This window comes from Microcaecilia unicolor, chromosome 7 (genome assembly GCF_901765095.1).
Source record: "Microcaecilia unicolor chromosome 7, aMicUni1.1, whole genome shotgun sequence".
NCBI lineage: Eukaryota > Metazoa > Chordata > Amphibia > Gymnophiona > Siphonopidae > Microcaecilia > Microcaecilia unicolor.
Window position 1 is genome coordinate 270609194 of NC_044037.1, and position 26513 is coordinate 270635706.

The window sequence follows — 26513 nt, forward strand, 5'->3', positions numbered from 1 at the left end:
TATCTAATGTATATTTATGGTGGATATCCTGAAAACCAGACTGGCTGGGTAGATCCTGAGGACTGGGTTGAGAACCCCTGCTGTAGATATATAATTCCACTGCTTTTTTTTTGCTGCTCAGGGCATTTCTGTGCTGGGGTTAACAAACAGCAAATTAAAAAGGAACCTCATGGCTAAAGAGACTGGAAAGCAATTATAAATCTGCAGTGTACAGCTTACTAGACACATTAATTTTACCAAATCTCTGAAACTGTAGGAAAAAAAATAAACCAGTAAGTCCAAAAAAAAAAGCCTGCTAATGTGAAGTATGTTATAAATTATCATAAAGCAAAGAGTTGTGAACTTCATTTTCGAAAACATTAAGGAAGACTTTTATATGTACAAATAGCAACGTGTACATGCATAGGCGGCGAATAGCAGCAATCTGATTTAACAGTGCTGCTGTTTATTTATTTCTTTGTTACATTTGTACCCCGCACTTTCCCACTCATAGCAGGCTCAATGCGGCTTACATAGTAGTAGAATTACAAAGTATCATGCAGACAAAAACAGGCTAAGCTTAGCAGAGTAATGAGGATGTGTGGATAGGTAATATTATAAGGGAGAGGGGTTGGAGGAGGTAGGAGGAGGTGTTAGTATTAGGCTAGATTGAGATAATCAGGGATAGGGTAAGGATAAGCATAGGGAAAACTGGAGGAGGCATGGTCCGAGTCATTGCCGTTTACATATGTGAATGCCACAAAATGCACAGATTTTTATAGAGCAGTCCAAATAAACTGTACATATGGGTTAGATTCTGTGGGCCCTATTTACTAAGCCGCTCTATAGACGCGCTAACGTTTTAGCTTGACCTATTGTTAGAGACACCCATATATTCCTAGGGATATCTCTAGCGTTAGTGTGCACTCATTTTTAGCATGTGCTATAAGGTTAGCACGCCTACAGTGCGGCTTAATAAATAGGGCCCTATATTTGGTGCCAAAAAAATCAGTACTGAAAAAAAACGCTATTCTATAGGCCACACTTAAAGTAAGACACGGTTAATAGAATAGCGCTTACGTCCAGAAATTGTGCCTAACTTTACCAACTGAATTTGTACCAACTGAAACATGGTGCCAATGTACAAGTCTACATTAGACATGTATCCCCATTACTCTGCAATGCGTTTTAATTTTAGAAATACCCCCGTTCTGCCCATGACCCTCCCATTTCCACATCCCCTTTTTAAAATCGTTTGTAAAATTTAGGTGCGGATCCTGCACCTAAATTTACGAACACAAAGTTCAATTAAATTTATTTAGTGCCAATAGTTCCTTGTTAAAGAGCCAATTCTTGGCTCTAATTTATTTATTTATTTATTTTTATTTATTTATTTATTTATTTATTTATTACATTTGTACCCCGCGCTTTCCCACACATTGCAGGCTCAATGCGGCTTACATAGTAAATACAATTACAGAGTCGTGAAGGAGAGTGTTACAAGTTGTAGTAAATGTAGTAATTGTGAGGTTTTGAGGATATGAGAGTTGGATATGTAGAGGCAAACAAAGATAGGATAAGCAAAAGGAAAAGAAATTGGGAGGGATAAGGAGAAGGAAGGATGGAGAGGAAAAGAATAGAGGGATGGGCATAAGGAGATTGGGAAATATAGTCTAAGGGATAATGATCATCAGGACTGGGATCAAGAGGAAGGGTTAAGAGTTGAGTAGGGTCATTCGGGTAAGCTTTCTTGAAGAGATGGGTCTTCAACATTTTCCTGAAGGGTAGATGGTTGTTGATTATTCGAATGGATCTTGGCAGAGCATTCCAAAGCTGGCTGCCCAAGAAGGAGAAACTGGATGCATAGGAGGTCTTATATTTAATACCTTTGCAATTGGGGAGGTGTAAATTAAGGTGGGTACGAGACGGCAATGGTCTGTTTCTGGCTGGGAGGTCAATGAGGTTGTTCATATAGTTAGGGGATTCTCCATATATGATCTTATGAATCATAGTGTAGACTTTATTTATTCTTTAATTAGCTTGTTAATTAAATTGCACACACAATTTTTGGCAACTTTTACAGAATTAGAAAGATAGGGGGTCCATTCCATAAAGGGCACCAAAACATAGGTGCCCAAAATCTGGGGACTTGCCAAATCTGTTATAGGATGGAAGAGCAAGTACCCAGTTATGCACCCAACTTTGTGCCTTGTCTATGGATAGTGTAAATGATCACACATAAATGTGACAGTTGTGTTCAAGAATAATGGGAACACCCATGCCCCTCCCAGGTGAACATTCTCTTTTATCAAAACTGGCCGTAATTGGAATTTACACGTGTGCTTTGTTAGGCGTATTCTGTAAAGCGGTGTGTGTAAATTCCAATGCGTGCAACCAAAAAGGGGGCACAGTCATGGGCGGAGTGTGGGTGTGCTGGGCCTTTCAATCAAATAGACGTGCACGGTTATAGAATTTGGGCCTATGCCCTAAAATTTAGGCACAAGCATTTACACCCTGACGTAAATGGCCATGCCTAAATCTACACGCATTAACCCAACCTAAGCATGTTCTAATACCACGTCTGAATTTAGGCATGTCTTATAGAATACGCCTAGACATTTCTATCAGATGTGCCTAGATTCTAGGCACCTTATACTACTACTACTACTACTACTATTTAGCATTTCTATAGCGCTACAAGGCGTACGCAGCGCTGCACAAACATAGAAGAAAGACAGTCCCTGCTCAAATAGCTTACCATATAGAGTGGAGGAGTGGCCTACTGGTTAGAGCACCAGTCTTGCAATCCAGAGGTGGCTGGTTCAAATCCCACTGCGGCTCCTTGTGGTCTTGGCAAGTCACTTAACCCTCCATTGCCTCAGGTACAAACTTAGATTGTGAGTCCTCCTGGGACAGAGAAATATCCAGTGTACCTGAATGTAACTCACCTTGAGCTACTACTGAAAAAGGTGTGAGCAAATCTAAGTAAATAAATATATAGAATCTAGTCCACTATCAGAGTCATTTTCAAAACAGGAAAACATCCAAAAAGTGACATGTCTACATTTGGATGTTTTTCTCACAAAAACGTCCAAATCAGTATTTTTGAAACCTCTTTTTAAACGTTTTTCTGTGAAGTCCATCGGAAGTACGTCCAAATCTCAAGGGGGCGTGTCAGGGGTGTTTTCAAGGAGGGACTTGGGCGTTCCTAAGACTTAGACATTTTCAGCCATAATGGAACAAATCAAAAACATTCAGGACTAAAACCTAGACATTTTGAGTTAGACCTGTTTTTATTACAAATAAGGCGCAAAAAGGTGTCCCAAATGACCATATATAGAATCTGGGGGACAATGTTTTGAATACTAAGGGCAGTTACAGATAACTGAAAATTAGAGCCAAACAATATAAATTAACTCCAATAAAAGGCAATTATTGGTTGTTAGAGCCAATTAGCATCTAATTAATCAATTATGTTATGCATGTAACTGACTTTATTCTGGGGTCCTTTTACAAAGGATGCAAACGTTTAGAGTGCACTAAAAATGCGAGCGTCTTTGTAAATGTACCCTTCATAATTTAAATGCACAACTTTGTGGACTAAGTATTAAGTTGGGTGTGCAAATTTTTAGAAGTGGGTAGTTTCTATTTTACAGTCTGGACCTCAGGTCTCAAACTGGTGATTGAGGGCGCAACTGAGCTACTTCTCAGTGGTGTCTAACATCACCTGAAAATAGTAATAATAATATTAATAAATGCTATGTCCTTCAGCTCTTTAGTTAGCTTCTCTTGTATTGGATTTAATTTTATTTAAATCAGTATTTATATTTCACCTACAGCTTGAAGCAGAATGCAGATTACAGGAGACACGGTGGCAAATCAATCATAAAAATAAAACTTTGAAGGGAGTGAGATACAATACAACCACAAGAAAAAAATTCAGCCAGTATCCTCACAAAATATTTACCGACATCAGAACGACTATTGAAAAGCCTCAGCAAGCCCAGTCCAAATTCAGGGATCCTTTTACTAAGGTGCACTGAAAAATGGCCTGTGCTAGTGTAGGCGTGTGTTTTGGACGCACGCAGATCCATTTTTCAGTGTGCCTGTAAAAAAAGACCTTTTTTTGGCCAAAAATGGATGTGCGGCAAAATGAAAATTGGAATGCCTCCATTTTGGGCCTGAGACCTTACTGCCACCCATTCACTTAGCAGTAAAGTCTCATGTGTTAACTGGGCAGTAATCGTCTGCATGCATACAATGCTGATTACTGCCTGGTTACCACCATGTGCTGGAAAATAAAATTTATTTTCCAACGCGCGTAGAGGGCACATTTTAAAAAATGAAATTAGCACCCAGGCCACGCAGTAGCTGGGCAGTAGTTCTGAATTGGTGCACATTGGGTGTACGCAAGCACCTATGCGGCTTAGTAAAAGGACTCCTCAACTGGGTCTTTATTGGGCTTAGTTGCAATCATGGGCATAAAAACCTCCAGGGTCCCTTCAGTAGTAATTTACTTCATCTCCAATGACTATTTTTAACAAATATTTTATAATGAAAATAAACAAGGCCCTGTCTACTATCCAGCTTATTTTTGAAAGAGAAAGACGCCCATATTTCGACCCAAATCGGGAGATGGGCGCCTTTCTCTCATGGGCGCCCAAATCGTTATAATTGAAACAGTGGCGTAGCCAAGGGTGGGCCTGGGTGGGCCCGGGCCCACCCACTTTGGGCTCAGGCCCACCCAGTAGCAGCACACCTATGATGTGGCTGGCAGGGACTCCCAAGCCCCACCAACCAAAAACTTCCAACAACGGCCCCTCCTGCATACCTTGTAAATAGCAGATCTTCACCTGCAGCGAGCAGCAACTGGTACATACTGCTCGCACTGACTCCACAGCCTTCTCTTTGATGTATTCCTGCCTATGCGGAAACAGGAAGTTGCATCAGAGGGAAGGCTTAAAAGGAATGTGGGGGAGGGGAGATGTTTGAGAGACCATATGGCATGCAGACGAGAGAGGGAGAAACCAAATCACTTGTGGGACAGGGTGGAGTTCTACCCACCCATCTTGAGCCCAGGCCCACCCAGAATTGGGTGCCTGGCTACGCCCCTGAATTGAAAGCCGATTTTGGGCGCCTTCAACAGCAGTCTGTCGCAGGAATAAACAAAGTTGATGGGGGCGTATCGGAGGCGTGGTGAAGGCGGGACTGGGGCATGTCTATCGGCCGAGGAGAGATGGGCGTGCTTGGCCAATAATGGAAAAAAAGGACGCCAGAAGCGAGAATTTGGGTCACTTTTTTTGGACCCTTTTTTGTCATGAACAAGTCCCCAAAAAGTGCCCCAACTGCCCAGATGACCACCGGAGGGAATCTGGGATGACCTCCCCTGACTCCCCCAGTGGTCACTAACTCCCTCCCACCAAAAAAAAACCAACTTTAAAAACTTTTTTTCCCAGCCTGTATGCCAGCCTCAAATGTCATACCCACCAGCACAGCAGTATGCAGGTCCCTGGAGCAGTTGTTAGTGGGTGCAGTGGACTTCAGGCAGGTGGACCCAGGCCCATCCCCCCCTACCTGTTACACTTGTGCTGCTAAATGGGAGCGCTCCAAACCGCCCCCAAAACCCACTGTACCCACATCTAGATGCCCTACGAATCCTAGCCCCTCCCACGACTAAATGCCTTGGATTTGTTCGTTTTTGAGCTGGGCGCCTTCGGTTTCCATTATCGCTGAAAACCGATACCACCCAGCTCAAATCCGCCCAAATGCGATGCATTTGCCCAGCACAAACCCTATTATCGAAACAAAGATGGACGCCCATCTTTTTCGAAAATACGGTCTGTCCCGCCCCTTCGCGTGCCCGTCCTCAGAGATAGACGCCCAAGGAGATGGGCTTTCGCGTTCGATTATGCCCCTCTACGGCATGCTAGAGGCACATTAGCATTTTTAGCATACGCTAAGGATTAGCCTGTGCTAACTGTGTAGATGCCCATAATATTCTTATGGGCATTTACACGGTTAGCGTGTGCTACTTTTTAGCATGCTCTAAAAACGCTTGCACACCTTAGTAAACAAGGCCCCTAGCTTCTACAGAAGTGCATGCTTTCATAGCAGCATTACTAGCACAGGGTCCACCACCAATCATAACAGATAAATAATTAGCTAAGAGCATATAATAATCTGCACACAATTATTAATATTTTTTTAAATTCAATTAAAGTGTTCAGGGAGTCTTAATTTCTCTTGTAGACATTTTAGCCTGGTTGGAATGCTTGCTTGAACTGCCAGGTTTTAAGTGATGTCCTGAGTAGTTTCTATGAGGCTGTATATGCAGTGCTCTGAAATCTGGCACATAAAATGCACATATGTTCTTAGATAAGCACTCATACTTTTATTTATTATTTATTTAAATAATTTATATCCCAGCCCAATCACTGTGTAAAGCCCCAAATGATGCCACTAGTATTTTTAATGAAATTTTATTTTCCGAGCATCTTCAATTTTACAAAAGGCTCTATGTTCAACAGAGCCTTTTGTAAAATACTCAGGGGAATTGCACAAATCCTGACCTGGAGGTCCCAATTCCTCTCTAGAGGGTTCTTTTACAAAGGTGCGATAGCATTTTTAGTGCACACTAAAAATAAACACACGCTAAATGTTATTTATTTATTTGTTGCATTTGTATCCCACATTTTCCCACCTATTTGCAGACTCAATGTGGCTTACAATAATACATCATAGCAAGCGTCAATCAAAAGTAGATAAACAATTGGTTACATAAAGAACAGGTGTAACATAATGGATATAATCAATTCAAAAATCATATCAGAAAACAGTAAGATTTTCAAGTAATTGGTGATGTGTTAGAATTCCTATTGTTGATCATTATGGTAAGTCTTGTTAAAAAGAAATGTTTTTAGTGATTTTCGAAAGTCGATGAGGTCATGAATAGATTTCAGATGACGTGACAATGCATTCCACAGCTGTGCGCCAATGTAGGAAAAGCAGGACGCATGTACTAGTTTGTATTTTAGGCCTTTACAGCTAGGGAAGTGAAGTCCCAGGAATGTGCGTGCTGATCTTTTAGCGTTCCTGGGTGGTAAATCAATAAGGTCTGACATGTATGCCGGAGCGTTTCCATGAATGACCTTATGAACTAGAGTGCAAACCTTGAAGACAGAACGTTCCTTGACTGGGAGCCAGTGGAGCTTCTCTCTTAGGGGTTTTGCACTTTCATATTTTGACTTTCCAAATATGAGTCTAGCTGCGGTGTTCTGGGCTGTCTGAAGTTTCTTGATGATATATTCTTTAGAGATGAATATAGAGATGCCCATATATTTCTATGGGTGTCTCTAGCTTTTAGCATGCACTATTAATTAGCATGCACTAAAAACAGTAGCACGCCTTTGTAAACGACCCCTTAGGTGTTCTATAAAAAATGGGGCTCCATACATTAGAGTTACATTTCATACTAAGGTCAATAACATTTAGAAAGTGGTTCTAATAGAGCCAACCATTGTAACTCTTAAAGACACCAAAGTGCATTGTGGATCTGCTCTTTGTAAAGCCCTCCCCTCCCCCCATCTTTCAGTTTTTGTTAGGGATAGTTTTTAAAATGACATTGAAAACACCAAAGGTATTTGTCTTCTTATATCTTTTCCAAATGAAAACAACACATACAAGAACAACAACTTTTCATTTTGATGCATTTCTCTAGTTTAATACGATGTGACAGTATGTAATAAGATACAGAAGCGAAATATAAAATATTGTAAAAGAAAAGTAGAACAGAGTTTTTCCTTGTGTCTTGTACATCAGCTCTATTCTAATCCAATCTGTGGCATCAAAGTGTGATCTAATTACATTTTAAAAACCTGATCATAGCTGGACCTTGTTTAAATGTGTTTTCCCCCTCGAGTCACGTGTTTTCTCCTTCAAGCAAAGATGTGTTTATGTCTCGCAGATGCATGTTACAGATACTCTGAGGACAGTCAGAGACAATTCAGTTGATTAGCAGAGAAATACAGACTTTCACCACCAGTACCCTGATATAGTCAACTCAGTAGGAACTGAAAGTTATTAGCATCTAACAGTTTGGGGGGGGGGTGATCTTGTAAGAATAAAGGTCAACAAACACATTGTCTGTGATAGCTCAACACCCCTGATGAATATCAACTGAGTAACTGGCTTACACAAATATTTCCTTCAGTGAAAGTGAATATTCATCTGTTAGAAGGTTTTTATTTATTTATTTATTTATTACATTTGTACTCCGTGCTTTCCCACACAATGCAGGCTCAATGCGGCTTACATAGTCATTCGAAATAAAATGTCTTATAACATAAATTTCAAAACGGTAGTGAAACATTATGAAGTTGAGCTTGAATAATGTATGATAAATTGAGTTTGATAATGTATGATTAGGATAAAATAGGGTAGACAGGATAGGATAATATAAGTTGGGGGGAAAGGGGTAAGGAAGGATATAATAAAGGGGAGATGGAGAAGAGAAGGCTGGGATGCGTAGAGGGGGAATGGGGAGGAGGGATAAGTAAAACCAATGATGAGGTCGGCATCTAAGTCAGAATAGAAATGGGAATGGAGGTTGGTAAGATTAGGTTGGGACATTGGAGTAGGCTTGCTTAAAGAGGTGAGCTTTCAACATTTTTCTAAAGGGCAAGTAGTCGTTAGTTTTCAAACTCTCAAATGGTTACTCGGAAGAATTGATCTCAGAGGACCAGTTGCATGATAACAAGTGGATGATGTCAGGAGGCCACAGGACCAGTCATGGCTTGGGTTCTCATCCCCATTTGCTAAGGCAATAGAAGGAACATACGGTATGATGACTGCACTTGAAAAAAATGTTAGGACATCAGCCCGAATGTTTCTTTGCATAAGTAATTAATAGATTCAAGGTAGAGCCTGTGATTGTGGATAAGGCAAATAACTTTGTGTATGTGAAATGTTATGTCTACAATTGATCTTTATAATATAATAAAAAGACGCAAATTTATAAAACATTTACAATTATCTATAATCATAAATCAATATAAAGGCTTCACTGTTTCCATATCAAATATTTAAAAAAAAAACTTCATTTTCAAAAAAATATTTAAAATGAACTTTATTTTCAAAAAATATATTTAAAATAACCTTATTACCCCACCCGCTGATGAACACTGAATTTTCTCAATCACCTCACCCGCTGTTCACGAGAGGCATTATCATAAAAATGATATAATAGCTCCTTAAGAGTTCTAAGATTTTTGTTACAAATCATTCACTGATCCCCCCCCCCCAAAATATACTTATCAGTGATACTTATGAAAGTCAGTTAATTTTTGCCAAAATTTAAATGGTTTTAGGCAGTATCATTTATTAGTTTATTTATTTGGGTTTAGCTCACATCTTTCCAGCAGCAAGGAATCCCGTTCAGAAGGAATGGATCCTCAGGAGCTTAGCCGAGATTGGGTGGCAGAGCTGGTGGTGGGAGGCGGGGCTGGTGGTTGGGAAGCGGGGATAGTGCTGGGCAGACTTCTACGGTCTGTGCCAGAGCCGGTGGTGGGAGGCGGGGCTGGTGGTTGGGAGGCGGGGATAGTGCTCGGCAGACTTATACGGTCTGTGCCAGAGCTGGTGGTGGGAGGCGGGGCTGGTGGTTGGGAAGCGGGGATAGTGCTGGGCAGACTTCTACGGTCTGTGCCAGAGCCGGTGGTGGGAGGCGGGGCTGGTGGTTGGGAAGCGGGGATAGTGCTGGGCAGACTTATACGGTCTGTGCCAGAGCTGGTGGTGGGAGGCGGGGCTGGTGGTTGGGAAGCGGGGATAGTGCTGGGCAGACTTCTACGGTCTGTGCCAGAGCCGGTGGTGGGAGGCGGGGCTGGTGGTTGGGAGGCGGGGATAGTGCTGGGCAGACTTATACGGTCTGTGCCAGAGCCGGTGGTGGGAGGCGGGGCTGATGGTTGGGAAGCAGGGATAGTGCTGGGCAGACTTCTACGGTCTGTGCCCTGAAGAGGACAGGTACAAATCAAGGTATACACAAAAAGTAACACATATGAGTTTATCTTGTTGGGCAGACTGGATGGACCGTGCAGGTCTTTTTCTGCCGTCATCTACTATGTTACTATGACAAGTTATACTCAGGTACAGCCAGTATTTCCCAGGGGTCTTACAGGTCAGTATTCACCCTGGTTGGTCAACATTTCTGTTTAAATGCTAGCTAACTGGATAAAGTTAGGAGAGCTTTTATTTCTGTCCTAGTTTTATCCAGAAACTTACCCAGTGAAGGGGTAAATTCTCAAAAGGTCACCAACCTGCCCATGCCCCTATCTGGTCCATGTCCCAAAAAGTTGCAGCCTCTAGAATCTGAACGCACAACTTATAAAATTGTGACTAAGGGCAGTTGCACGCATAATTGCTAATTGATGCCAATTAGCACCAGTGACGGTCAATTATCTCTCTAAATAAAAGGCAACACCAACGTTCTATGAAGCCTCCAGCCGTAAGTGTGAAGGGGGCGAGATATCCGGTTTCCCTATGAGTGTCTGCCCCGCCCTCTCTGTAACACAGTCAGTGAAGGAAAACAGCAGAGCACGAAATCAAATCGCTGGCTCTGTAACAGTGAAGGACTCAGAGGGGGGAGGGGAGAGAGGCCAGAGGGCAGGGACACACACACTCCCACATGCACACAGAAGAAAACATTGCTAGCCCCCATTTCATTTGCATCAGAAACGGGGCTTTTTTACTAGTAGCTAATAATTGTTCATTTCAATTAACAGTCGACTATTGAATTATGTTACACGTGCAACTGACGTTATTCTATAACTTAAACTTGCAAATTTGCACATTAGTTGGAAACTTGAGTGTATAGTTTATAGAATTAGTGCCTGAGTAGACTGAATGTCAGCACTAAATTGAACAACTCTAGGGACCAGATTTACTCTGCCCATGGATTGTTCTGGATAGCTACTGGTGCTAGTTCTGGGTGCTTATTTAATACAGGCACATAGGTGCTGATGTTATCTTTCTAAAATAGGTTTGATATAGGCACCTTTTCCCAAGCTTGCCCTGCTATGAAATTATCACTCACGTGTCACCATGTTGCATATTTACTCTGCAGATTGGTGAATTTGATTTCTAAGGGGCCCTTTTACTAAACTTTGTTAGGCGGGAGGCACTAAAGAGTTCCACGTTAATGTGTGCAGATGGCAAAAACAGCTGCACAGTAATTATTTTAGGGAGGGAGTGTGTCAGGGCAGAGAATAGGCATGGATGTGCAGGGACGGTCTTAGGCAGGGGCAACAGGGCGGTCGCACAGGGCCCCGCGCTCCTAGGGACCCTACATCTCTGGTACGTCTGCCCTCCTGTCTCGGAACACCTCCCTGCTCCGTACCTTAATACGCATCCACATTTCAGTAGAGAGCATCAGGCAGCAGCAACGAGTTTCATATCCCGACAGCTGCTGAGCCCAGAGCCTCTTCGCTGCTGCGTCCTGCCCCCTTTTGATGTCACTTCCTGTTTCCGCAAGGGCGGGATTCAGCAGCAAGGAGGCTCTGGGCTCAGCAAATGATGGGATATGAAAATCACTGCCACTGTCTGCCACTCTCTACTGAAACGTGATGGATGCATTCGGGGTGAGGTGGGGTTGAGAGAGCTCTAAACTTCCTTTTAAACTCTGATAAAATATGGCTTATGGTGGTGGGTGCGGGCGGGGAGGTGGGGAGTGGTCACGGGCGAGTGCGGGCGGGGGGGGGGGCACTGAACTAGTCTGCATAGGGCCCCGCAATTCCTAAGACCAGCCCTGTGGATGTGCTTAATCAGCTAGTGCACTAATGGGTTAGCACATCCATAATGTGGGAACCCCTAATGCCACTTAAGTAGGAGACGGTAAGTGTACCTGCGGTAATATTTTGACTGGGCACACACTAAAGCAAAACATTAGCACACACCCAGAAATACAAAAATGCCCTTTTTTGCCAACCATGCTAAAAATGGGCTTAGCACATGGGAAAGGCCCATATTCAATATTAATGATTTTTCAAGTAGGTGCTTGACCATCTGATACATAACCATCTGGACACCAAATTTTGCCTTTGAAAGTCATCAGTCAAGAAGTAGTATTTAGTTTTATTGCACCCTCAGTTAAACAGATCTAGCTTTTTGCACAGCAGTGAGCCTTGTAATTAGTACACAGATTAATAGAAGGAAATGGCACCAAGTTAACAATCCATCCAAGCAAATCTGAAATAAAGAATTGGGTGTGTAAACGAACATCATCTGAATATTAATGTGCAAAATCCTTTGAGTCCCTCGTTCCCTGATGCAATTATTTTTGATTCACATTAATTGTTCCTAACAGATGACATTAATGACTTTGTGTTAAAATGTGTGCTGGGGAGGGCTGAAGAAGATCAATGCTGTTTAAACCTTGGATCACTACTATAATTATTCAGTTGGGCCATAACAACGGCTGAATATTAGAAAATGAATAACTGAGTTGTTTTGAAAATGCTAATTTTGTAGTTTATTTTATTTTATTTTAGACTCTTCGTGGTTAACTTGTTAAGCCCTTGAAGATTGTGTGTTTATTTTAGCGGTGATCACTCTACCTTGCGGGTTAAGTAACCAACAGTAGTTCTTGAAATATCCATCATAGAGAAATGGACTTTCTTTCCTCATCAGTGAACCAATTTATCTGCCCAGTAAGGTTTGGACTCAATAAGCAATTAAATAAGAAACTCAGGGGTCTGCGGTAGTGTGTGTGTTTTGGGCGCGCGCAGATCCATTTTTCAGCGCGCCTGCAAAAAATGCTGAAAATGGACTTGCAGCAAAATGAAAATTGTCGCGCGTCCATTTTGGGTCTGAGACCTTACCGCAAGCCATTGACCTAGCGGTAAGGTCTCACGCAGTAACTGGGAGGTAATGGTCTACAAGCGTCAGGAAACAAAAAATATTTTTCAGACGTGTGTAGCGGACGTGCACCAAAATTGAAATTACTGCAAGGGCCATGCGGTAACCGGGTCGTAATTCCAATTTGGCACGCATTAGGTGCACGTAGGTGACTACGCAGCTTAGTAAAAGGGCCCCTCAAATATTAAGCCAATTGCTGTTTTGTCCAGGGGCCTTTTCTTCCTGAAATGTTACTGTAGTATGTGCGATTATGAAAAGTGGGGTTGGGGGGGGGGGGGGGGGGGGAGGAAGAGGGGGAGATCCAATCTGGTGAATGTTGACAAAATATCCATCTTTTTTTTTTCATGCAGAAACTTCATTCACGCCTCTTAGATCTTTCCTCTGGGGATTTGCTACCAGTGGTGGAGAAGAACAGAAGTTTGACACACTTGCTAACTGCCGACACTCAGGTTTATGTTCATTTCCTTATTAGCTCATATGTTTTTCAACTTGGTATAACGTGTGAACATAGGTGAAGCAGAAAGCTCAACCTTGAACCACTGTTGGGGGCAGATGAGATCACGTTCCTTTCTTTAAGTCTCTGAAACTCAACCTCAGATCCTGGGTTATAGTAAGCAGAAAGTATCAATCTGTGCAGAAGATGCGTAAATCTGGGCAGTGTACTCCCAATGCTCTTTATTTATTTTGCTATTGATTACATTTCAGAGTCTCTGAGAAATGACCAAGCAGCTTTTTTATTAAAGCGCACGCACTATATTATTCATCCCATTGTATGATACATTATGTATGAACTTTAGAAAAAAACTTGTGTCTTCTATAATATATTTTTATTTTTGTCCTATGAGTTCTGCTTTCTGCTTATTTGGCAAATGTTAACCTGTGTATCTTTCATGAAGAAAAGAGATTCCAAAAAATTCAGAAAATGTACAGACAGGAAAATACATGCTGAAAATGAATTTTTCTTCAAAACTAAGTTTAATGTTGCGATATTGCATGATAGCATCCCCTATGTGGATTTTTTTTAAATGATTCAATGACATCTTAACAGAAAGTTATATGAATGCAAAATGCAGCCTTTGACTGAAATGTACAACTTGAAGGCTTGTCCCACATATTATTTAATATGAATTTGAGTGACTGTGTAGGCGGAATTTGTTATAATATGCATTTTACAAACTTATTCTTGAACTCCAGGTCACTTCTGAACAGTAATTGAATAAAAGGTGACACTGCAGTATTCTTACCAAGAAAAAAAAACACACACACACACTGACAACTTTATATAAAAAAAGAACACAAATGGTAAACTGAATAGTGTTTTATGCCTCCCTATGGAAGCTCAAGGACTCAATCTTTTTTGATGCATTTCCTGTCATTTCTTAATTGTCCAAAAGGTATCCCACCTGTGTGCTTCATTAGATAAACTGCCTTATTTAAGCAATGACAACGCACTGTGGCATTGATATCCCATGGGAGTTAATGGGTAGGAGTGGCACTTAGCTGCTTCCACGTGGCAGCCAATGTCATTTTAGAATCAACTACACGTCTAAGTGGAAGACTTTAAACGTCTAGAGAGGCCCAGACATTGAAAAGCCATTTTAAAACAGGTGTCATTCAGAAGTGTGGAAACTCACTGGTTCTAGATGGCAAGAGGGTGTGAGGAAGATGGGGATAGGAAGTGGTCTGACTGGGATGACAATACAGATGTACATTCTCTATTTCACATAGGGACTTCACAGCTGCAGTAGCAAACCCCAAAATTGGAATTTAGACCTGCTCCAGATGAGCAGCTCTAGATCACAAAGTTTCAGATCCCATGATTCCATCCTTTCCCTCCATTTTGCACACCCTAACCCCCATCCCTGACATCACCAGCCACTTCATGACATCACCAACCTCTCCAGCATGAAGGTCTCTCCTCCTGGTATGAACAGCACCCTCCTGGCATGAACAACCCTCCTCCTGACAATAGCAGACCCCCCCAGCATGAACATGTCTGCATGAATGACCCTTCCCAACAAGAACAAACTCCGCAACCTGACCAACCTTCCCTTCGGACAATGGCAGAATCGCACCAAGAACAGCCCCCTCTCAACAAGAACAGCTGCCCTCTCCCCCTCCCCGATATGAACATCCCTCTCCCAATACTAGTAGATCCCCTGCCAACAAGAACAGACATCTTGACATAAACAGCCCCCTTCTGGCATGAACAGTAACCTCTTGACTTGAACAGAGCCCCCTCTCAACATTTTGCACACCCTAACCCCCATCCCTGACATCACCAGCCACTTCATGACATCACCAACCTCTCCAGCATGAAGGTCTCTCCTCCTGGCATGAACAGCACCCTCCTGGCATGAACAACCCTCCTCCTGACAATAGCAGACCCCCCCAGCATGAACATGTCTGCATGAATGACCCTTCCCAACAAGAACAAACTCCGCAACCTGACCAACCTTCCCTTCGGACAATGGTAGAATCGCACCAAGAACAGCCCCCTCTCAACAAGAACATCTCCTCTCTCTCCTTCCCTGATATGAACATCCCTCTCCCAATACTAGTAGATCCCCTGCCAACAAGAACAGACATCTTGACATAAACAGCCCCCTTCTGGCATGAACAGTAACCTCTTTACTTGAACAGAGCCCCCTCTCAACAAAAGCAGACTCTCCTGACATGACCAGCCACCCCTCCTGAGAAGAGCAGACCCCCTCCCCAGAGGCCCCCCATATGGTGGCACAAGCCTGATGTGGCAATCTCCCCCCTTCCCTTCCTGGGGCCACAAGTCCTCCTACCCCCATTCCCATGGTACAGTCCCCAGTCTTACCTGAGTTCCCTTATGTCTAGTGGGGCAGGAGCAAGGTCCACTCCTTCCCACCTTGTGGGCCTCCATGATCCAAAATGGCTACTGAGAGCTCCAGTGGTAATACTCATATATGGAAGCCTGAACTCTAGTAGTAATCATATCATATTTTGTATGTTTTACTGTAAGCCGCTTGGTTTCAGGTGGGGTATAAGTGTTTTAAATAAATGGTGGCTGGTCATATCAGGGAAGAGGGGCAGTCTACTCTTGGGAGAGAGTCTACTCATGGTGGGATGGGCCTGTTCTTGTTGGAAGGTGGCTGTTCATGTTAAGGGGGCTGTTCTTGTTGGAGAGAGCTGTTTGTGGTAGGAGGGAGCTGTTCAAGTAGGGGGGTTGTTGGGGTCAGGAGGGATTGATGATGGGGATTGATGATGGAGATTTTATTTATTTGGATGATCGAATCAGGATGGGACTGCCTTTGCTGCTCCCATGTCTCTGTGGGCAGGGGAAGTACATTTTTCCCACAGGTCCAGCTTTCTTTTTTTTTGTTTAATTGCCCAGTCTCGTAAGGTCCGCTTGTAATTTTTCACAATCCTCCCGCGATTTAACGACTTTGAATAACTTTGTGTCATCAGCAAATTTAATTACCTCACTAGTTACTCCCATCTCTAGGTCATTTATAAATATGTTAAAAAGCAGCGGTCCCAGTACAGAGCCCTGGGGAACCCCACTAACTACCCTTCTCCGTTGAGAATACTGACCATTTAACCCTACTTTACAGTAATAAACAATCAAATATATGACTCAATTTCTATCTAGAGCATTTGAGGCAAGTGGTCTAGCCTTTTTGAGTCACACAGTTCTCTCTCTTTCTGCCATAATCACACTGTAGCTTTTTGCTCCACCTGGGGCATATACTGCCGACATGCCCAGGCGCTAACATACAGCTTTGCTCAAGGGATTGCCGTAAACGCATCTTCCCTCTCATGCCTGTTGACTCTCTTTCTTGAACTGCCCTTGATGTTAGACATCATCCATGCCACTGCTAGCATGGGACAACAACCACATGACCTTTGACCTTGCTTTGGTGGCGCGCGCTTAATGCTAAAGATGCCAATGTATCCCTATGTCCTAACACTGTCCCAAACATATTCATTCATTGCAGGATTTACAAATTTTTTTTAAGTCGTAATCATAAGCGATTTACTCTGATTTACTTTCGGGGTTCATCAGATCTCACTGCATCTCACATCCATATGAACAATTAAGTTCTTTGTGTCACAGGCGCAATGGTGTGGTTCAAATCCTCATTGAATTCCCCATTTTTATTCTTCATATCATACTGTTTATTATCCAAATCTTGTAATTTATCCCTATGGGCATCTTTAGCGTTTAGCGCGTGCCTATTTTTAACATGCGTTAAAAACGCCAGCGTGCCTACATAAAAGACCCCCTAAATTGAGTCATGCACAGCAATGAATTGCAGATTCCACAACGAGCTAGTGTCTGGGTGTAGCCTGGCACTGATAATTATTCAGGCCTAAAACAGCCTATTTGCGGCCAGTGTTGAAAAAAAATGCCGACCTTCGTGGACTGACTATCACTTAGACACTTAATACGAGTAAGCTGCTTATTTGCTGGACTTGCTGACTTCCTTTCCTGATGTGGATTTTAAAAAAAAGACATTTTTATTGAGAACTATGCACTTCAAAGACTGGTTTTCCTGATGTTTTATGTCAATGAACACAGCATAAAACCCATTCAGTACATTTACATCTAGAAGAAAAAAAAACAGGCTAAAATTAGGGGCCCTTTTACGAAGCTGCCCTACGCGCATCCTACGTGCATCAATTTTGAACTACTGCATGACCCGGGTGGTAATTTCATTTTTTACGTTTGTCCACTAAGCCGCTGGAAAATATATTTTATTTTCCCCGCCTGCGGCGCTAACCTGGCAGTAATCAGCATTGTACATGCGTAGTCCATTACCACCCGGCTAACACATGAGACCTTACCGCTAGGCTAGGTCAGTGGGTGGCGGTAAGGTCTCAGGCCCAAAATGGACATACACCAATTTTTATTTTGCCACACGTCCATTTTTGGCTAAGAAAAAAAAAGCCTTTTTTGAAAAATGGACCTGCGTGCGTCGAATAAATGTGTCCACGCCAGCGCAGGCCACTTTTCAGCACACCTTAGTAAAAGGACCCCTTAGTGTTTTGAATGAGATTTCAAATACTTTTTTAGTCTCAATGAAACTGGAAAACAAACTGAGGAATAATCTATAATAATGCGGCTTCTTCATACTTTTGCTAATTTTCAAAATAAGTGCTTCTGTTTAACAGCAGAGTGTAACCTGAGAGCATCGAATACACATGCCTAATGACAAAAGAGGTCTGATCGTGCTACACACAAAAATATTAGTTAACAAATAAATTAAATATATCCCGTATATCTCTAAAATGGTTTAATATTTTCCCCAAAGTGTTATCTATTCTACATTACTTCCTTCCTTAAAGCTGGCCTTTCATCACAGTCAGCTGAAATTGCATTTGGAGAGGGTTGATAACTACAGAAGTACTGAACGCAGCCATAAAGTGTCAATAAATTGCATAAGCAGGAGGCTTCAGCTGTCTGGGAGTGACACAAAGATGGATTGTACTACATCAGAGAGTTTCTTAGACAAAGCCTCGCACCAGATAGCAAACCAAATTTAGACTGAAATGGAGAGATCCCATTCTCAATGGTCATTCTGGTTGGGGCAGTAAATTAATTTACCTTGTCGAGCACATGAGACCTCATTTGTTACATTTTAGAAGTCTAATATAGTTGTCAAGATGCGCTTGCTGTACTCATGACTTTGTTTGCTGTAACTTACTGGGGCCTGTGTTGGAAATAATTCAAATAAAGTCTATGGGGGTCAGTATTCAACATGGCTTAAGTGGACAGAAGCTCCTACCCACTTAAGCCACATTGACCCCCCTAATTCTATAAAAAGTGCTAAACATTGTGTGTGTTTTCTATTATTTTATGTTGTGTGTTTATAATTGCAAAACTATCAATAAAATATATCTATTTATCTATTTAAAAAATTTATATACCACCTAATCATAAGAACATAAGCATTGCCATACTGGGACAGTCCGAAGGTCCATCAAGCCTAGTATCCTGTTTTCAACAGTGACCAATCCAGATCACAAGTACCTGGCAGGATCCCAGAACAATAAAACAGATTTTATGCTGCTTATCCTATAATATGCAGTGGATTTGAACAAGTCCATCTTAATAATGGCTTATGGACTTTTAGGACATTAACCAAATCGTTTTTAATCCCTGCTAAACTAACTGCTTTTACCACATTCTCTGGCAACAAATTCCAGAGTTTAATTGCTTGTTGAATGAAGAAATATTTTCTCTGATTTATTTTAAATTAACTATTTACTAGCTTCTTTGTGAGCCCTCTAGTCCTACTATTTTGGAAAGAGTAAACAATTTACTAAGTATTTTATATACCTCTATCGTATCTCCCCTGAGCCATCTCTTCTTCAAGCTGAAGAGCCCTAGCTGCTTTAGCCTTTCCTGATAGGGAAGTCGTCCCATCCCCTTTATCATTTTCATAACTCTTCTCTGTTCCTTTTCTAATTCCACTAAATCTTTTCTGAGATGCGGTGACCAGAACTGCACACAGTATTAGAGGTGCGGTCGCACCATGGAGCATTATAAATGATAACATTCTCAGTTTTGTTTTCCATTCCTTTCCTAAAAATGTCTAACATTCTATTTGCTTTCTTAGCCACCGCTGCACATTGAGCAGAAGTTTCCAACATAACATATCAACAATAACACCTAAATCCTTTCCCTGGGCATTGACTCCTAATGTGGAACCTGTGGAGGGGCATAATCGAATGAAAACGTCTATCTCCTTGGACGTTTATCTCCAAGAACGGGTCCGTGAAGGGGCGGACCGAACCGTATTTTCGAAAAAAATAGACGTCCATGTTTTATTCGACAATTTGTGAGCTGGGCGTTTTTGCTTTTCAGCGATAATGGAAAATGAAAGCGCCCAGCTCAAAAACGAATAAATCCAAGGCATTTGTTCGTGGGAGGGGCCAGGATTCGTAGTGCACTGGTCCCCCTCACATGCCAGGACACCAACCGGGCACCCTAGGGTGCACTTTTACAAAAACAAAAAAAAGGTAAAAGAGCTCCCAGGTGCATAGCACCCTTCCCTTGTGTGTTGAGCCCCCCCCCCCCAAATCCCCCTCAAAACCCACTGCCCACAAGTCTACACCATTACTATAGCCCTAAGGGGTGAAGGGGGGCACCTACATGTGGGTACAGTGGGTTTGGGGGGGTTGGACGACTAAGCATTAAGCAGCACAATTGTAACAGGTAGGGGGGGATGGGCCTGGGTCCACCTGCCTGAAGTCCACTGCATCCCCTAACAACTGCTCCAGGGACCTGCATACTGCTGCCAGGGAGGTGGGTATGACATTTGAGGGTGAAAATAAAAAGTTGTGAAACATCATTTTTTTTGTGGTGGGAGGGGGTTACTGACCACTGGGTGAGTCAGGGGAGGTCATCCCCGATTCCCTCTGGTGGTAATCTGGTCATTTAGGGCACTTTTTGGGGCCTTATTCGTGAAAAAACAGGGTCCAGGAAAAGTGCCCTAAATTCTAGCTACAAACGCATACTTTTTTTCCATTATCGGCGAAAGGCGCCCATCTCTGTTCGGGTGATAACCATGCCCCAGTCCCGCCTTCACCACGCCTCCGACACACCCCCGTCAACATTGTACGCTTCCGCGATGGAGTGCAGTTGAAAACGTCCAAGTTCGGCTTTCGATTATACCGTGTTATTCATTTTTGTGAGATAAACGTCCATCTCCCGATTTAGGTCGGAACTTGGGCGTTTTTCTCGTTCAATTATAAGCAGGTTTATCACTTAACTATGGTTTAGGTTCCTCTTTCCCACATGCATCATTTTGCACTTGCTCACATTAAAAGTCATCTGCCATTTCCATATGTTCTGTTTGGAGTATTGTACACTGCTTGACACTGCTTGCAAAACCCAATAAAATATAAACCATTATGCCACCATTACGCTGGTAAGCGTAACTTCTCTGGGTAGAGGCCGCTCATCCCTGGATACGTTCTATAGAATATCAGCCCCATTGTGTTTTCATTTATAAGATGGTTATATTCCTTCTTGTGTGCAGGAATTCCAACAGAATGTGAAGTATGGGCTACCTGCTTTGAAATGCCAGGCTCAATTAAATATGACAGGATCCAGTCGTCTGTATCCTCGGAGCAGCTGTAGTAGCAGTGAACTGTCTTTGTCCAGTACTTGCAGTGAATATTCTAGCGGCTCTTCCTGCACATGGAATGATGGGAAAACATGCAGTAAAAAGGTAACCAGCTTCATGTTTATCTAATACATAAGCTGTGAATCATTTTCAGTTCTTCAATGATGTTTATTTTATGTAATGTGACCTGCTCCGAAATGAAGTGGCTAGGAAACTCCCTGCATTCATGTTAAACTTTCCAGCTATGTGTGCAATATACGTTTTATTCATTAGTTCATATTTTTTGCATGCCATTCCAATGGCTGCCCAAGACAAATTCAAGCAAATAAGAGACAATTTTAGAAGGCTTATGTGTATATATTAAAAAAACTGTATGTGTAAATTGGCATGCACATGCACATATACATAACATACATAAGAGTAGCCATACTAAGTCAGACCAGTGGTCCATTTGGCCCAGTATCCTGTTTTCCAAACAGTGGTCAAGCAAAGTCACAAGTACCTGGCAGAAGTCACAAGTACCTGGCAGAAACTCAAATCGTGGCAACACTCCATACTACAAATCCCAGGGCAAGCAGTTGCTTCCTATGTCTGTCTCAATAGCAGACTATGGACCTTTCCTCCAGGAATTTGTCCAAACCTTTATTAAACCCAGATACGATAACCGCTGCTACCACATCCTCTGGCAACTGATCCGATGCAAGAGTAGTGGGTTCCCTAGGAAAACCTTCAGCCTTACACCCCCACCTCCTCAATTAACCTTCAGACCTCTAGCCTGCAACTCCCTTCCCCAAGACTTGATTACTGAACTCCCACGCAAATGCTATGAAATGCAGGTTATAGTAGATATATGAACTGATGGTTTTTGAGTTTGTGGGCTGTCAGGACCTTTGTATTGCATTGACTGCCACTGTTAATAATGCGCCCAAGAAGCTGGTGCCCTAGGCGGCTGTCTTGACTTGACTAATAGCTGGGCTGGCCCTGCATATAAATAGTGATTCTGGAAAAGTGCTACTTGTGTATGTATGCAGGCAGCAAACATAGATATGAAGGGGTTTTGGATGTGGTTGGGCGGACCTTATACAGCAGCCTTAGAACCAGAGGGTGCTTGCTTTAAATTCCACTGCCCCACATTGTGATCTTGGACAGTTCACTTAATCCTCCATTGCGTCGGATTGTGAGCCCTCCAGGGTCAGAAAATACATACTCATAAGTACATAAGAACATAAGAATAGCCATAGAGGGGCATAATCGAATGCAAACACCCATCTCCATGTGCGTCTATCTCTGAGAACGGGTATGTGAAGGGGCCGGACAAACCGTATTTTGGAAAAAAATGGGCGTCCATCTTTTTTCCGATAATACGGTTTGTGCCAGCCAAATGCATCGGATTTGTGCGGATTTGAGCTGGGCAGTTTCGTTTTTCAGCGATAATGGAAACCGAAGGCGCCCAGCTCAAAACCCAACAAATCCAAGGCATTGGGTCGTGGGAGGGGCCAGGATTCGTAGTGCATTGGTCCCCCTCACATGCCAGGACACCAACTGGGCACCCTAGGGGGCACTTGTAACAATTAAAAAAAAAAGTTAACTACCTCTGAAGTCCATAACTCCCTTCCCTTGGGTGCTGAGCCCCCCAAATCCCCCCCAAAACCCAGTCCCCACAACTCTACACCATTACCATAGCACTTATGGCTGAAGGGGGGCACCTAGATGTGGGTATAGTGGGTTTTGGGGGCGGTTTGGAGGGCTCCCATTTACCACCACGTGTAACAGGTAGGGGCGGATGGGCCTGGGTCCACCTGGCTGAAGTCCACTGCACCCACTAACAACTGCTTCAGGGACCTGCATACTGCTGTGATGGAGCTGGGTATGACATTTGAGGCTGGCATACAAGCTGGAAAAAAAGTTTTTAAAGTTGGTTTTTTTGGGTGGGAGGGGGTTAATGACCACTGGGGGAGTCAGGGGTGGTCATCCCCGATTCCCTCCGGTGGTCATCTGGTCATTTAGGGCACTTTTTGGGGACTTGTTCGTGAAAAGAAAAGGTCCAAAAAAGTGACCCAAATTCGCGCTAAAAATGCCTTTCTTTTTTTGATTATCAGCCGAGGACGGCCATCTCTCCTCAGCCGATATACGCGCCCCAGTCCCGCCTTCACCATGCCTCCGACATGCCCCCGTCAACTTTGGCCGTTTCCGCGACAGATTGCACGTGTCCATTTTAGGTGTCTGACCTTACCGCCATCCATAGACCTAGCGGTAAAGAATCTGCGCGGTAAGGACCTACGTGCATCAGATGCCACCTGGTGTGTGTCCGCTAGACGCGTCTGAAAATAAAAAAAATATTTTCCAGATGCGCATAGTGGATGCGTGCCAAAAATGAAATTACTGCAAGAGGCACGCGGTAAGTTCGTTTTGGCGCATGTTGGGTGCGCGTAGAGCCTAACGCGGCTGAGTAAAAGGGGCCTTTTGTTACTTAAGTGACACTTCCGCGTGACGGTAGCAAATCTGCTGCTTATGCTTGCAGGTGCCACTCTTTACATTTGCAGAACCCCGAATGATGCCACTCATTTGAATGGGTTGCTTATAAAATGGCTAGGCCTGCTGCATATATTTTTCCATATTTTTATAATTATTTTGCAAAAGGCTCCATATTCAATCAAGCTTTTTGTTGAATATGTTGAAAATATCCTGACTTGGTCTTACTTTTTTTTAACCTGGATACCTCATACCAAATTGGACTGGGAAAGACAGAAGGGAGAGATTGAAGAGCCATTCTGGGAGAGAGAGAGAGAGTCCAGAGGTTTAGTTCAGAAGTTTCATATAGGGGAAACCAGAAAAATGCGACCAAAGAACTGCAGGGGGAAGAATTTTACCTCACCAAAAAATGTGCCACCCTAAGCACAGACCAATTTGACCTGTGTGGGTGAATCCAGGCCTGGGAGGAAATGCAGTTGTTTCCAAAGCAAGTAGAAATGTAAATTGAAGCAAAGACAAGTAATTAAATAAAAATCCAAATTCAAATATAGTGCATTTCATGGAAGTTAATATTCTGTCCTGAAGAACGGAAAGGCTAAAACATAGGAATTTGTCTTTAATTCAGAACCTTAACAACCAGCAAATTTAACTCTAGGATGGTACTTGTTCTATAAACTATAAATATATTTTATTTACCAGTGTAGTTTATAGAGTGGGAGTAAAACCTGGGATATTTCAAACAAATTAGGGGCATTACTTTGGAGTGAATGACCTGTGTTTCAGCCATTATGCTTGCTGAGAATCAGATGCTCCAGTTCAAACCCCAGGGCCAACATATATTTCCTGTGAAGAAGGGATTCATATACCACAAAAGGCCAAATCAGCCAAGCCATTTGGCTGATTCAGCTGTTTTCTACACATAAATCCCCTTTATGCTGGAAGTTTGCACCACCCCTGGGGTTTGAATCCAGTCCACACTGTACAGTCTGTTTGGCATTATAGCATAGGGCAGCTTATCATCTTGAAAGCAAGAGTTATGATCTTACAATGCAAAGTTCATTATACTTCCAACAGTATAAGCATGCAACCCAGCACATCTAGAAGCTTAACAAAACTGAAGTGGAGCAGCAAGGACTATCCAGCACTCTAATTGCACTCTCCTTCGCTTAAACTCATGTCAACATAATCACTCAGCAAACCAAAATGCAAAGGGCCCAGTGTTCAAAGCCATTTAAATGGCCAGGAGAGGCCAGTTAATGCCAGTTAGTGCCAGTTAGAGACCAGTCAGTGTCGCTTAATACCCTGTTAACCAGCTATCCCCTAACTGGCTAGGGGGCCCATTTATGAAGACATCTAAGGCCCTTCGCATGTCCAGAATACGCCAAATCAGCATTACTGCCCAGCTACCACATGCCCTGGGCGGTCATTCTGAATTTGGTGCGCATCAAAAACACACGGTAGAAAATATTTTCTACCGTATGACGCACGTAGCGGACACGCACCAAAATTGAAATTACCACAAGGGCCACGAAGTAACTGAGCGGTAACTCAAATTTGGCATGCATTGGGCATGCGTAGGCGCCTACGTGGCTTAGTAAAAGGGCCCCTTAGTCTAGCTTTTTTTTGTCATTTTATGTTTTTTAGCCAATATTATCTTAATTGTAAACAGCCTTGATATATCATTTTTATGTGAAAAGCAGTATATTAAATTTTATGAAAATAAATAACTATTATACTCTGCCCCAGACACTACATCCATTTCCCTACTCTTTGCCAGCCCTAACCCCCTTCAAACCTACTCTGATCTACTTAGGGTGCAGATAGTCCCTGGCACTATTGTTGTTCAGCAGTGGTCCATCTCTGCTACTGCTCATGATGGTGCCAGGTTTGTGTGGGGGGATTTGGATTAAATGGTAGGGGGCAGAAGGGGCTCAAGACTGAATTGGGAGTAGAGGGAGGTTGGGATTGAATGGGGATTCGGGTGTCAGCATTATGGACATCGGTGTTGCTATTGCCACAACAAGTGCTGTGAAATGGGTGTCTCTGTGCCCTGCTGTTTCCTCGTCCACAGTTTGGGCATATTTCTTTCTGAAATGGGCATTCCTACTGCACATAGTGGCACAGAGATATCCGTGTCTCCATGGGGGTCTTTTACTAAGGTGTGGTAGTGTTTTTAGCTCACGGTAGAAAATCAGCTGGCAGGAAACGCTGAGATACCCATTAATAGGATTCTGTTCTAAAATACTAGTGAAACTTCGGACATCCTGGCTTGGATGTTTAAATTGCAATTTAGAAACTCAGTAAAATCCACTTCACTAATGGTACGAGACTGCTCAAATACTGAAAAGTAAAGGAAAACGCAACACTTTCAATAAAAGGAGGACAAAAAGATCTCATAATACTGTGGCAATAAACATTACAGCACACCGCTCTTTTTTGCCTACAGCGAAAAAGTAATCATGGATCAAAAAACCTCCTCAAAAAAGTTTTGCAAAATGATTATTCACTTAATCAAGCACTACTCAGCAAAAACACATCACTGAATATTGAGAATTAAACTTATCTGAGTCGTGCAGCGTTCGTGTGATGCATGGCTCTACCCCAGCTGTATAGCTCAAAACAGTGTGGTCCCGAAGGACCCGTTTCGCATTAGCTTCATCAGGAAACCCACTGGTGACGGCACTGATATCTAGCCTGCTGGAGAGTAGTGCTCCCCTGTCGATCACAAGTGTTCCAATTTCAACATTCTTTCTAAAATGCTGCTCCATGTTTCTTTTTAAAAAATTTATTCACAATAATATGAACTCCTACATCTTACAAAATTCACAACTTATTAGTATTATTATTGTAACCCATATATAAATTGGGTTTGATAGAGAGTAATTTGCCTGTTAGTGAAGCTGGCATTTTGATCTGTGTGATTTTCCTGTCAGTACTTGTGCAGGCTGTCAGTAAATATATCGATTTGTCTTCTGCATGGCAACTGCGGCTGTGAAGAAGGGGGAAGAGTTTTCTGAGGAGGGAAATATCAGTGTGTGTTTCCGTGGCTTAGGG

General features: G+C 42.7%; 1 protein-coding gene across 1 annotated transcript in view; it reads left to right on the forward strand.

The window, feature by feature from the left end:
- The window catches only part of NCKAP5 (NCK associated protein 5), an 898061-nt gene that overhangs the window by 727773 nt on the left and 143775 nt on the right, over window positions 1-26513 (forward strand). The window contains exons 10-11 of the mRNA XM_030209965.1: window positions 13233-13331; window positions 20901-21092. Coding sequence (XP_030065825.1) covers window positions 13233-13331; window positions 20901-21092 — 291 coding nt within the window. The remainder of the gene's footprint in view (window positions 1-13232; window positions 13332-20900; window positions 21093-26513) is intronic.